Source organism: Sylvia atricapilla, chromosome 3 (genome assembly GCF_009819655.1).
Source record: "Sylvia atricapilla isolate bSylAtr1 chromosome 3, bSylAtr1.pri, whole genome shotgun sequence".
Lineage (NCBI taxonomy): Eukaryota > Metazoa > Chordata > Aves > Passeriformes > Sylviidae > Sylvia > Sylvia atricapilla.
Window position 1 is genome coordinate 88,435,018 of NC_089142.1, and position 14,897 is coordinate 88,449,914.

The 14,897-nt window shown below is 37.7% G+C and overlaps 1 protein-coding gene across 1 annotated transcript in view; it reads left to right on the forward strand.

Moving 5' to 3' along the window:
* The window catches only part of THADA (THADA armadillo repeat containing), a 148,837-nt gene that overhangs the window by 53,823 nt on the left and 80,117 nt on the right, over positions 1-14,897 (forward strand). The window contains exon 28 of the mRNA XM_066316099.1: positions 9,457-9,625. Coding sequence (XP_066172196.1) covers positions 9,457-9,625 — 169 coding nt within the window. The remainder of the gene's footprint in view (positions 1-9,456; positions 9,626-14,897) is intronic.

Consider the following 14,897-nt stretch of genomic DNA (forward strand, 5'->3'; position numbering starts at 1 on the left):
TATGTTGCAAGAAATGTGAACATCTTTCCATGAAATTAACAGAGTTATTAAATAGACACTGTTTTCGTGGGCAGAATTTTGTAATCTGTAATGTGTCTTTGTGCAAAATGGAGGAGCTAAATTCCCAAATGCCCTGTTTCCAGTCAGGGACCAGGGTGGGTGGCAGTGGGAAGCATTTTACAGCTGTCCTCATTCCCCTTCTACCCTTCCTTCTCCATCCACTACTCTGGACTGATAGGGTTTTGGTTTTGCACTTGAGAGCTTGTCATTTTTGTACATGGATAATCACTGTGACTGTTAGTTAATGGGACACACGAAGACGCAAGGAAAACAAAATTATGTGAGATGAGGAATAATTTTCTATGGGATGGAGCATTGTCATTTTTTAATTAAAATTAAAGAAACTTGTAGCCATTTTTAACAGAGTGTTTAGGAAAGGAGAGAGGAAATTCTTACAATCTGTGAGTTTTGGAAATAGATTGGTCTGGGTTTATTTTAGCTTCCTAGCCAGCAGAGCAGCTGACCATGAATTCTGAGGCTCTCTCTGAGTTTCAGTTGTGTCTTACTATTACATAAATGTGAGAGATCACTTCTTAAGGGAAAAGACTCAAATGTAGTAGTATTAATATTGCAGAAGGTAGTGTGAATTTAAATTTTCCCCAGTCAGTAATGTTATTTGCTCATTTGAGAAAGTGATTTTTGTTGACATGTGCCTGTAAGTTAGATTGTTTTGTATTGTATTTAATTATGATAAATTACATCCAGTCTGTCAGGTGACTGGTTCTGTTCCACTGTAGGTCTGTGACAAAGGCTGTATCGACTTCATGGGAATGGTTCTAGGGTGAGATGGAATAATAAAGAAACAAAATTAAATGTAAAATCAAAACTTTCTGTGATGCTTTGCGATAATTTCTAAATTTTAGATTTAATAAACAGCCCAAGAAACAGGAGTTGGTGAAGTTCTAGTAATAAGATGTCCTCAATTTGTTTGAGAAGAGCTTGGTGGAAATAATTTATGTATATGTATTTTATAAGCTGGAATTGCTGTTTATATAAAGTTTAAATGCAGATTCGCTGGTGTTTGTTTTGTTTCACACATGTACACTTACATATGTGGCTTTAGTACATCATCTTGTATCTGATGTGAAAGCAGCCATCTGATTTTCTGGAGGCTGAGCGCTAGAATCTCTCGGTAAGTGGCCAGACAAGGTAGCTGATTGTGCTAACTAAGCGTACTTCCTCTGTCTTTCTCCTCTTTTCCTCGTATTTTAATTTGACATGGCTGCAGTGGGAGAATTAGTATTAATACTTCCCTGGTTTCAGCTGTCATTTCTGTATGACTGGGCATCTTACCAGGGGTCTGATAAGGAAAGAGCTTTTGTGAGGATGTCTTTTCATATTAGATTAAAAGAATTACATGTGTTTCTTGCAGCCTTGTTGTTTTAAAATAGCTGCTTATGATTATGGTTGTTTATGAAAGCATCTCCCTGGGTTCCATTATCAGTTGCACATCTTCTCAGTCTTTGGTCTCTGGTTTTTTAATTTCTTTTGGTTTCTTTAAGTTCCTAATGTTTGTTTAGTATAACTGCTTAGCATTATAACTTTCTGCAAATATTGCATTATTTGGAATCACTGTGAGACTGAGAGCAGGCGCTGACTCACTGGAATGCCCTGTCCTTCTTTAGGAAGCTCATGGGACTGACCAGTCATTGCAAGATGACAGATATCCTTTTTTATTATAGGCAAAGTTCCCAAAACATGGGCTGGCCTAGACATTTGGAGAAAAGAAGCGATATACACACCTAAAGCATGCATTGTTTTAGATTTTTATTACATTAAATCTCTTGCTTGATATCTAAAGTGGAAATTTTGCATAGCTGGGGGAGAAGGAGGGAAGGAGACCATTTCCCTGCTGAGCTTATCACTAATGTATTGGGACTGTCTTGGAAGTCTCCCATTTCTGCTTAGTGTATTCTCTGTGCAATCCTGATTGCATAGTGATTAATACTGATTTGTAAAAACATTTACGAGTCACTGTAAATATTTATTAATAAGAAGGGTTTCAGTCTTTTTCTTCCTTTAAGCAACTTTAAATAACAATTTGTAAACAGGCTGCAATTTTTTCCAATTTGATTAAGTTCAGATTGTAATGCTAGAGAAGAATGCAAAGGGCTTGATTGGCAGTAGGCTGCTCAAGACCTTTTGATCTACTAAAACTCTTCATTCATCTTGTACATTCTTTACTGTATTCCTGTCTTTCCTCTGAAACTGTAGACAGATGTGTCATATCCAAGTGGTGCTGATGGGAAATAACACAGCCCTTAGCTATTTGTTATTAATTTCTTATTCCAATTTTCGCTGTGTTCATCAGTCATTGGCAGATTATTGTCTGAAGCAGTTTCGGAAATATGTACAAACTGCAGGGAGCTGTCAGGTTTGTGGGACATAAAGGGTGACATCTAGCAGAGAGGCATTTGTGAGCACTTAGAGTAACTCTTTTTTTTCCAGTCTTGCAGACTTCTGAAGAGTGCCAGTGGCTGGGATCCTGGGTTAAAATTTGATGTACATTGAATTTGATGTATGCTTACTTGAAACATGATCCAGTAAAAAAATATGACGGGGTGCTGAACTGTCAATATATGATTGTTGAAGTAATTTTTTTTATTCATTTATATGCTTAAAATTACCTAGTAACTACTCTACTGGTTGAGATAAGTATCCAAAAAATCACATTTAGCTTATTCTGGAAAAGTATTTGCAGGAAGGAACATGAAAATGGAGAGAAATAATGCATTACCTATCCAGAGGATTTGGGAAACCAAATATAATGATATTTTAAAAAGCCAATATTCTTTAGAAAGAACTGAGTTGGAGAAAAGTAAATACTGGGAAGGCTTTTTAGCAATGGGCTAGATACTTTTGGTGGGATGGCTGAAATGGAAGTGTCTTTGAGACCCCAGATCTTTTGGATGTTTTCATAGGTTTGATGATATGTTTTCTAAATTGCTCGTATTGCAGTTTTGCTTACAATCATCTGAAGCTTTGAAAATCATCACAAGGTGCTGAGACTTAATTTTTCCATTCAACTTCCCTTTAAGAGTTCAAAATATTGATAGAGTTGCTAAGACAGAAAGTAGTCTTTGTTTTGTTTCTTTTCCCAGCAGTTTGGATAGTAAGTATGTTTTTCTTTCTTATTCTCAGTTGTGAAACATCATGGTAACTATTCACAAATTAACAAAGTAGAAATATGATTGTGAAAGGAATTTTCTTTTACATGATCTTGAGCTAAGAGCAGTTATTTTTTTCTCTTAGAGTGCTGCTGTGAACCAAAATGGAGGCTTTACCCTCATGTAACTTCAATGATAGTTAAATAAACCTAGTGACTTCCTACCTAGACAAACTCTTTGAGATTTCTTGATGGGAATTCAAGATCAGATGCCATTTAAATTGTGTCAACATGTTCTGTAGGAAATCTCCATTTGACAAGAACGTACTTTTATTTCTCTGAAGTTTATTCCCCGTATTAGTAATAGTTTTCATAGACTCAGATCTTAGGTGTTTTGGCTTGCTGAACCACAACAATTCAAGTTTCTGATGTTGGTTCAGCTTGGTATCAATTTGCCACATGTTTATATTAACCTGGACCTTGGTGACAAGAAGAGAGAAGTGTCTATAATTTTTCCTTAGAAAGCCCTTGGAAACATATGGAGAAACAGCTCCTGGCAGAACTTGTGGACAGCTTTCACAAATAAAAGCCTGTGTACTTTGCCTACATACTTTCTGCAGTATTTATGGCTACTCTGCTTCATTAAGTGCTTGTGTGGAAAATACTGCCCTTACAAAAACATAGGGTTTTATCTTAATTGCCCAAGTTGGAAGAATAAAATACTTAACACAGTGTATAAAGAGGCTAAAAGTTTGGGCAACCATTAACTTCACTTTAAAGGAAATAGATAAGAAATTAGAGGTTTAGTACTGCATAAATAACATGAAATTAAATTTGGCTTGTTTCTGTTCATGGTTTTGTTCAAACATTTTCTGAGCTACATTTATGTGTTAACTGTAGGTCTAAAACTTCCAGCAAACTCTTGGTAGTCCTGTAATATTGTACTACTCTTCAGGTAAATGTTGAGAAGCTGTATAAAGCCTCAGGCTTTTCTGGTTTTTGTTTTCTTTTTTTTTTTTTTGTTTGTTTGTTTGTTTTTGTTTGTTTGTTTTTTGTTTTTTTTAATCATAGATTGAAGAACAAAAATTATCTTCCGACCAATTACAATACAGGTTTCCACAGAGAAATAAGTTTTTAAAATTAAATGCTTTGGATACTTTATTTGTTAAGAAACATGAAAAAACAAATGGAAAATGCTTGTGTTTGCTTAAAAGAAAAATACAACCCAAGGAAATCAATAAATGAACAAAGAAAGGTCTAGGTACATGTGTAGCAAATTGTCATTGATAAGTAACAAATAGGTACTGTCTTGCTGATTCATCTACTGTATAAGAAGTCCAAGTTACTTAATTGTGTGGAAGCATGGGTGTTATTTTTAATTCTATTTTTGGACCTCACTTAGCTTGGAAACCTGTCACACTGCATTTGAAGTTGCTAAAGGTATTCCTTTAGGAGATAATTTGAAGGGGGAAAAATGAACTGGTATATAATCATGAGGAATGCATACAATGCTCTTGAATCTAATAGCCAAACTCGTTGTAATAGAAGCTGAATCTGTTGCTAAATACTTTTCTCTCTGATCTGTGACCACCATCCCTGCTTTCTTCTGCTCTAATTTCTTGGTTTTGGAACTGATGGCATAACTTGGATTGTACAGCTGCATCATGGAGGAAGGACAAAATCTCCTTCTCATACTATCTACTGTGTTTATACAGAATCAGATGGAAGACTAACCACAATTTTTTCTTAGAGTGCATTTGTTAGGATTTTGTGGTGCAACTAGCTTGAGGATTTAAAGAGTACCATCTATGTGGTTTTTGTTTATTTATATTTTTCAATCACTTTTATCTTTTAACAGCCAACAAAGCCTTTAGAATGCTTTAACCTGCAGGCAGAGGTAGCTGGTTTGAATTGTAATGCCTTTCCTGCCTCATGCTGCACTCTTCTCCCAAGATTTTTGTGATGGTGGTAGGATACTTTGTTTGACTTAGAAGGTCAGAGGCCTCTTCTGCAGAACATTCACTCTTTCATTAATAGGCAATGACATTGTTAGTAATGCACAAATCATGTGAAAACAGCCAGTAAAACCTGGAAATAGACATTACTCTCCTTGTTAATCCTGGTAACAAAACTGTAAGAATTATTTAATGTAATGAACATATTTTCATCAAATTAATTCTACTCATTTTTTTCAGTGACCTTTATCTAACGGTAATCCTTACTTGTGTTGTTAATTTGGGTAATACGAAGTCTGTTGAAGGGGAGAAATAAGAAAGGGTGGAAAATAAGCACATAGGAAACACCTGCAGGTTTGGTTGTTTTTTTCCAAAAGAAGCTTAAGATATTATTATTTACAGCTAGTGTTCTGTTGTTTGTAGCCGGAGTAATAAATTAGATACTTTGATGTGTGCAGAGGAGTATGGAATCTTTGTGCCTTATGAGAGTTGGTCATAAATCACATCAGTTGGAAGGGTGGTTCAGGATCTAAGTGCTGAAGCTGGAACGGAGCAGTGGAAATGCATTGAATTGAATCTACGGTTACACATAGCAAAACCTTCTCAGATTTATTGGTTTTCTGTTCTTGATCATGAACTGTTTCAAGTAAACATGTTTACATCACATTCCTCATGCACCTAGATAAACAGTACTGAGTTCAAGGTGAAATGCTACAGTTGTTAATGGCCCTCAGGATTGAATAGAAGTATATCACATGAGGATTTTGCAAGTTTCGTTCTTGTTGCTGCCTTGAAGTATAATAAAATTCGATTGGCATAATGTATGTTTTGACAACATTAGGTAATTAATTAATTAATAATATTGACAACATTTTAGATAAATCCTAGATTTTAAAGTCTGCTTCTATCACAGCTGCATGTAAAGGTAGTGTAACCTCCAGGCACCTTTGATTTAAAAGGACATGGAACAGTTTTAAATGCAGATTTGCACACATCCTTGCTGTCCAAGTGGATGTATGACTCCACTGCTTGTTTTTCCCTACAGAGAGGATGAGCCTGCAGCAGGTTTGTGTGGTGCTGTTGCCGAGTGAGGCTCAGAGTCTGGATGTGCAGTGTTTGGGGTCCTTTTCTGCCAGTGTCCTGACAAGGCAGCTGCTGTCACACAAAATTCTTCTCAGGGATGGCAGTGTGCTGAACTGCTGCAGGAGGAATAACCTGAGTAGTTTCATAGCCTTAAAATTCTTCTTTCTTAGGCTGCAGATAGGTTTTGCTGCAGATACAAACTCAGTTACTATGATTGCAAAAGTTGTGCAACAATAATTCTTGTTGCAGTTTGTGAGATTGCTTCCCATAATGGTTGCTAAATTCAAGATAAAATAAATTTTTAACAATACAGGTAGTAGACACAGTGTGAGAGTGTATGGTTTGGAGCTTGCTATAACGATGAGCAAAAAATTGCTAAATTTGGTTAGAATATTGTTTTTCTGTTGCTCAGTTGTTTTATTTGCATAGGTGAGAGGTTAAATGTGAGTGAGATCCAGTAACAATCAAAACTCTCTGTTCTAGGGTGCTGCTAGAGGATGGAAAAACTAGTGTATTTTGACATCCTCCTGGCAAACTTCTTCCACGATTCAGGAATGAAGCCAAGTGCCTTCAAAACATGAGAGATGTACACCTAAGTGCCTTCAGGGTATGCAGAAGTTCAGGGATAGGTCACTAGTGGGGACTTGGCATGACATCTGACATATGCATATGAAAGAAGTAATTTTGAAATGTTATCAGTGCTGTTTCTTGCTGAGGGGTGAGGATTGGAAACAACTGATTTTCTTTGAGTGATAGATTTAAAAAGAAATAAATATTTTAAATAAATGAGAAGAAACAGTTGGAATCTTAACCCCTCTCAGATTTCCGAAGCTATTTGTTGATGTGAAATACCTTCCATGTGTTCCCATACGTGTTCCTATAATGCAGATACTTCATTGTTCCTGAACTTTTGGGCTGCTTTTGTTCCTTAGTATGGACTCACAGGCCTGCTGTTCTCAGGGTTCCCACTAAGACATGAGTCCCTGTGAGTGTGAGAATTGTGCATGAAGGTACAGCAGGTGTGTAGGACAGTGGCAGGCTGGTGGCTGGGTTGCCCTTTGGGGAGGTAGGAGCTGTGGGATTGCATTTCCCTCAGGCACAGAAGGTTGCAGAGCTGGGTCCATGGCATCCTGGGGGAGTTCTCCGTAACTGGACACCTTTATGGTTGCACTGCAGGAGGACTTCAGGCAGCTGAGAAAATTTTACCTGTAACATGAAACTATTTTCTTCTCTCTAAATATAGAGCAGTCACTTTTATTTTCATAATAAATTTGATAAAATAATGGAGTGGAACAAAATTTGGCATCTAAAATACTGTATCTCCATATATGTAGGTGCATGTGTTTTAAGTCTTTGATGTTCTTAAAGACAAAAAAGTTAAAGACCGGTCATTTAAAAGTATGTAGTAATTCATTGCATTGTGTTTGAGGAAAAAAAAAAACCCTCTTAAAGCATGTAGTGTTGGAAAGTACCCTTGCACAAGTTAGAGGAAACTGGAATTTTACCCATTTTCCACTCCTCCTGTGAAAACATGTCAGATTCCTTGGGATCTGTAAAAGGTCATAAACAAATTAAGAAAACGTGGTTCAGCAGAGCTGAACGAATGGTTGCAGACAATCACTTCTTAGGTTTCGGTTTACTGTGAAGTAGAATAAAATGTTTTTGTTTTAAAAAGAAAGGAAGTTCTTTTAGGAATAGCCAAATTGAATTTCTTCTTGCACCTTGTCAATACAGGATTGAAGCTTTTCCCTATGGCAGAGCTTCCAATTGTGACTGTTCTGCTTTAGCATCCTGTTGTGAGGGTTGGCCAGTCTGTAAAAAGGAAATGTAAAGCAGGTCTTTGTAAAAATCATAATAGAACAGACAGCCTTATTTGCAAGGGTGCAAATGCCTCAAAACCCTATTGTTCCAGGGGTAGTTTCTCTCTCTGATTCCTCTGAAAGAGATATGTGTCTTTCAGGCATGCCAAGGCATAATATATCTATTTCAGTTAAGACTGTTTAGTTTCTTGGTGTTCAAAACCATATTAATTTGGTTGCTGATTCAAGATGGAACCTATTCTCTGTATTTCTTTCATGTGAACTAAAGTAAACTACTTCTTTGAGTAGTGTTGATTTAAGTTTGCTACAGATACTTGAAAATTTAGAATACTTTTTAATTTCTTTTAATTTTCAAGTATGTAGTCATGACACTGCAGGGTTTTTGGGGTGTTTTTTTGGCAGAGGTCAAAATAATTTTGGGAAGGGATAATCCATCTACATGGGATTGTGTAGGTGGAAGTACATAGGAAGCAATTCAGGAAAGGGAGGAGAGTACTGGCGTAGGGAAGGCCATCTCTCAAGTCATCATAATTGTTTTGGAGGGGTCAGGGCATAACTTCATCCATACTGCATTTTCTATCACATAAGACATTTGGCCTTTTATTGTCTAAACCTTGTCGTAGCTCCCTCAGTTTTCTGGGTAGCTGAATTGTGCCTGCATTACCAAAATTGACACATGGAAGAATTGCTGGCTTCGAAAGACTTTGCCTAACCTACTTAGCTGATTAAGGACTCTTACTCATGTCAATTCAGTATACATGATACTGAAGTAGTACATGACTGGTTAACGTGTTATTGTTTGCTCATTCTATATGTATTTTCATAAATACGTACACTTTGACAGTCATCAAAACCTTAATAGCACTAAAAGATGAAAGATTCTATTTGGCATTTACTTTATACAGAATCTTGCATCTTAGCAGTTAATTTTAAATAAAAAGTATTTTTCCTTTAGATACTAATTATAAATAATGGAAAATTATTTTCCAGTATGTCTTATTTCTTTCCTTTAAATGTGTTCTAAAAAACAGTGGGGCATTTGGCTCAAAATTCAGTAGACACCATGTTGTGTTCTCATGGAAACATCTGATTTACAGCATGGAGCTAACAGTTTAAGTCAAACTCATAATACATTTGAATGTGATTAGTAAGTAACATAAACATCCAGAAAGATGCTACAGGACTATATACTTACCTGTTTAATGGCCTAATTACATTATTTTTTTATTCTTTCCTTTATGTAAACACCAGAACTTTTGAATGAAAACAAATCCTCTGGCTTAGCTGTAGTACGAATTGTCTTTCGCTACTGAGAAGGCTTTGTGGATTTGTGAGAAATACGTTATAGTTTTCGTTGCATTCTCCTTTGTGCTGTTTTAGGCAGCCCAATGGATTGCTGGATGACAATAGCAGGTGTTTCTCCTTTTTCCAGGTGTGGACAGTCCCCCGTGTACCGCTGCCGGGAGATGTCGGGCCGGGCCCTCGTTCCCTTCATTATGGCCAATGAACTTCCACACACAGTGCTGGCCCTGCTCAGGGGGCTCCCAGACTCTGCCACTCACAGCATGAGACAGAACACTGTCCATGGAACCCTGCTGCAAGTAAGCTGGGGAGGCTTGTTTTGCATTGATTTGGTTTTCTTTTGTGGTGGGTTTTTTTTGGTCATACTTGACAGCCAGATAACATGCCATGAATTGTGCTTAACATTCACAAGTTGTCAAAACATACATGGAAGGCTGCTTTTGAGTTGATTCTGTCAGATGATAAATGTGGAATGCACATTTCAGCTGTCATTTGAAGGCAGTAAGCTGTAAGTAGTAACATTTACATTTTATGTAATGTTTCGTCTCCAGAGATTAGAGTGCTTTAAGAGCAAATATCCCTATCTGAGTGTATTTACAGAGAGATCTTTGTGACTTGCCTAAATGACTGAGCAAATCTGAGGCAAAGCTGAACTTCATGCACCAATAGCATTGTATATACATTCAGACTTGCTAATTACCCACATAATTATTTATTACTTCATTTGCTTTTCTTGCTACAGCAACAGCTTCCTCTCGGTGTGCTGTACAAGTTGTGGTAAGCTTTATACTGCTGTCTTCTGGAAACATTCTGGAGAACATCTGACTTATCAGAAATTTCTTCATTCTCCCTGTATCATTCCCCTGGTTTATGGCAGTCAGTTCAGTGTGTTTTATTTTTAAGCTATCATGGTAATAAGTTACTGATTTTTATTGCCTGTTTTTCACAAGCAATCCTCCAACAAAGCCATATTGTACATGATCAGCTCTGTTGGTCTGTCTTAGTTGGCAAGCTTTCTAGGTACACATTCCCACTGTAAGCTGTATGCTGGGCTGTGTATGGCTGTTTTGATTTGTTTTTTAATTGTATCTCTTCCAGCATACTATTTCCCTTTAAAATCAAGACTTTCAGGAAATCTGGGAAATGAGTGAAGTCTCTCTAGGACTGCTAATGCCAACTTTACCTGTAAAGGGTTTCAGGCATTTGTATGATGGTTGGTCACAGTGAAGGATTTTGCAAGGTGTGGGATGGACTCTTGCTCTGAAAAGCAGTCGATGTACCTGATACATGCAAGTGATTGGACCTGTGAGCTGCTATGTCTGTATGGGAAGGGAGAGATTGCCATCCTCAAATTAGCTGTGCAGCCCTGCTGTGTCACAGCTCCTGAAGTGTTGAGAGAGAGAGTTGTTCCAACAGTGAGAATGAAATGCTTTTTCAATCCAAAATGATTATAACTCAGATCAAGAGAATGTGGACTGGCAGTAGTTAATTTCCTCCTTTTGAGTTACCTGGAAAAAAATGATAGTCAAAAATAATAATAATAATGAAGGGCGGATGTGATAGAGCCCAAAGGATGATCTAGTTTTTAAATTCAGTATTGCTAACATGATCTTATGCATAGCTGTAGGGAGCTTTCCACACTTGTGAGGTAGAAAATATTCCCAGAGCTTAAACCTGGTTTTTCATCAGTTTTGAGCAGCTTCTGGGAGCTACTACGACAATTTGTACTGCGCATGGAGAGACCAGTGTCATCAGAGATTGATATTCTTCAAAATATTATTCTATTATACTACCAGTCAGTGGTACTGTAACAGTTCAGTGGTTTGGTTTCTCATGTTTGTCTTGGGCTTTGCTGTTATCACTTATGCATCAAGCATGCTCAAAATTTTTATTTAATGCTTGATTTAATTTAGTGTGTGGCTGACATGTATGGCAGCTATCTGTTGCTAGTTTAAAATAAGAAAAAACATTCAAGGGAAATACTGTAGGGTGGTAAAGATGTTCAAAAAATGGAGGCAAGGCGGTGGTGTTTGTTGTAGCTCCAAATTACCAGTGCCAGGTAGTTCACCCTGTAGTTAGCTTGCACCCCGGTAAGCAGTACAAAGAGGAAAGTATTGTGACTTTTTAGGGGTTGCTGGATGCCTGATTTCAGTTTTCTTTTTCAGTGTTAATTGGGACTTGCAAATCTGCTGGTAAGGCCTATTGAAGTGCAGAAAATTACGTTATGGGGACTGTTGGTTAAAGCACTGTTTCTCAGGAGGCTTACTTGAGGAGGTGGTGATTTGGCAGTGTTCAAAACTGTTTGCACTGCTTTTCCATGACACAGTGGAGGATTTATCATCCTTCTTGATATAAAACCAAAACAAAAATCTCTACTAAAAAGAACAAGTCTGTACATAACTCAATAAAGTATACATTTCAAGCAATACAAAGCAATATCTTACGAAAATGGAATTCAGTAATTTCATTTGTTGAGTCACATGAGAAGCTACTGAGTTCATTGCTCGAGTTTTTTATTTCAGTGTTCATATACTGTCAAGTTCTGAAAAGGAAGGCTGGAATTATTCAGAGTTAGGTGGCAGATGTAGTAAATCGTGAAGGTATATTTCAGTTATGCTTCAGAGTTATGTAGTCACTTCATCTATTGCAAGCCAAATGTTAATTTATAGAAAGATCATTAAAAACCAGTTCAGCATGTAGTGCTTGTCCAGACATGGCTTGGTTTTCAAAATGCTGAGATTGCCAAGAAATATTTTTTACAGTGGATGTAGATGTGTTTTGTTTCACTTCAGACCTTTGTGTTCTGTGAAAATATGTCTTTTTCTCCACAGTGTTTTAACTGTGGCCCAGTTTGCATAGGAATGTGAATGTCTATGAGGATAAAATAATGTTATGCTTTACAGGTTTTACAGAATAATTCTTTTCAAGAATTGTCTAAGAGGGGTGCTGCTGTTCTGTTACACTTGGGGAGTTTATGATATTCTTCTGCATCATAAGCAAAGGCACTGACTTGAATAAGGCAATTGAAAAATCTTTTCTATGACTAATGTTTTCTTTACCATACAGCTTTTGCTTTGCTTCATAATCCAAATTGGCATGGGTTGGGGGAAGGAAAGTTTCTAATTCACAAGGAAATGCAGAAATTTTGTACTAGCTTTTTTGAATAATGAAACATTTCTGACTTGTTTTCTTTAAAGATCTAGGCGTTTTAGCTGATCAGCTGAAAGGAAGAGCTCGTCCAGAGCTTTATGTAGGGACTTTTGGAAGAGTACCAAAATTTGACTAGGGAAGCCTTTGTGTTTGTGAATCTTTCTGACTTTTGGCTTTGCCAAGAAACTTACAAATATTTAGGAAGTTTGTGAGGTTTCCTTATCAGAGGATCAAATGTTCTTTTGACCTTTTCCCTCTTTGGGATTGGAATCTCTGCAGTATATATTCCATCTTCCCAGAAAAATTGAGTAATTCAGAATAAACTAGGCAAGGCTGCCTTTTACCTTCACATCCACATTCCTTGGTTGTGATTGAATTCCAGCAGAGCTCCTCTCCTTGTTTCCTCTGCTGCTTTTACTGGGAAGTTGTCATCAGTGCTCTCTCGGAGGCCTCTGGGTTGCTTACATGGTGCTGTGTTGGTCACCCAGCAGCTGCCAGGGTGGTTGAAGCCCTGCGATGAGGAGCAGGGCTTGGTGACACAAGGCTGTTTCCAGCTGTCTGTAGAAGCCCTTGTCCACTTGTTCTGCCTGGCTTGGAATCTTGTAGCAGACATCCCCTGCAGTGTCACCCACAGTTCAGTCCTTAGCTGTAACCTCCCAGCTGGCTCATCATCCATCCCCAGGCAAAGCTCTGTGCATTCCAGCTGTTTTTCCACAGAGAGGTCAACCTTCATCTTCTCATCTTGCCTGCCTGTCCTTCCTAAAGAACCTGTATCCCTCCATTGTGTTACCCCAAACACCTCAGCTATTGTATCTTGTCTCTGGGACGCCAGCAAGATCACAGACTGCATCTGCACACAGACCTTTTAATTCCTCTAATTCGTTAACCCCTTCTTCTGACTGTTTCAAAGTGAAGAAAAGTTACAGGGACCCTATAAAGATTTGTCCAGAAAACAAGGCAGCACCTTATTTCATCTGGTTGTGGGTTATTTATGAGGATTAAAAAACTCCCAAATGCATAAACTTTCAGATTGATTTGCCAAGGAAAGCAGATGTTAGACTTCAGCTTTTGTTTTTATCTTCAGAGAATCAGTTAACATGATGGATGTTGGATTTTGAACCCTGTGTGATGTTCTTAGATGGAGAATCCAGCTGTTTTTAGTACAGTGGAATAGCAATAGTATGACTGGAGTTTTCAGTCACAGTTCTGTACTCATTAGTTTCCAGAAATCTTTTTCACATTTATACACTGGAAAAATCTGTACTCCAGTGAGAGTGTATATACCCTTACATGCTTTTCATATCAAGAAGAATCCATTGGGCAGCTGCCATTAATCATGAGCAGACATAATTGCTGTTAAGGTTTATTTGTTTTTCAAACGAATGAATCTGCACATCAATTGACTCATTATCTTGTGTTTTATCAGTTTGATCTTCACATTCACTTTGGCAAGCCTACAGTTACATATTCAGGACACAGGGGATCGGGTCAATGGAAGTTATTAAAAGAGACATGGTGTTTTCATTAACTTGTCTGTGCCTTGTTCTGAAATGTTGAAGGTTGCAGGTTGAAAGTAAGGTGCTGCCTTACTTTCTACATGCTGACAAGTGTCTAGCTTGAGATTGGGATACAAACCAGTAAAAACAAGTTTGCTTCTCTAATTTGGTCATTCTGTCTGAAGAGCTTTTTTGCATTCTCTTTGGCATTTTTTGAGCATGGATTAGGAGGAAGGATGATTCAGTAACTTCTCCCTCATCACTTGCTGCTTATATATGAAGGGAACTGCATGACACTGTGTGCCTCCATTTGCTGCCTCCACCAGGAGATGGATTGCACAGTCCAAGATAAAGCTTTTGATAGAAGTTCCTGGCGGCACATAGCATTAATGAACAGTTTCTGTCTGGAATTTGCTTCGGTCATGATGAGTGTTTGCATTTTTGGTGGTACTTGTACAAGCAATCAAACAACTACATAGAATAAAATAAAAAAAAAACCACCTCTGCTTCTCTGTGATGTTCTTGCAGGTGGATCCTTCCTGATGTGTCTGGTTTTGGTCACTGCTGTAACTCAAAAGTCACAGAAACTCTCCCTGCTCTGCTGCGGTCCCTAGGAGCATTTCTATCTATCCCCCATCTTCTTATCTGAGGCCTGGCTGGTAGCTTCTCTTCTCAGTGCCATCTTCCCACTTATTCCTGTTACTTTGTCACTCCTACTGATTTATCCTGAGATTTGTTCCTTGAGCATATGCCAATGTTTTGCATTGCAAGAGAAAACCTGTATTCCTTCTCTCTGGGGATCTGTTCTTAAAGAGATACAAAATATAACTGGCAGCTGAAAAGGAGAATTTGTTATGCTTTGGTGCACAGTTAAAACTTCGTGAAGATAAAAATGGAAATTCACTTTCTTAATGTTGTTTTGAGT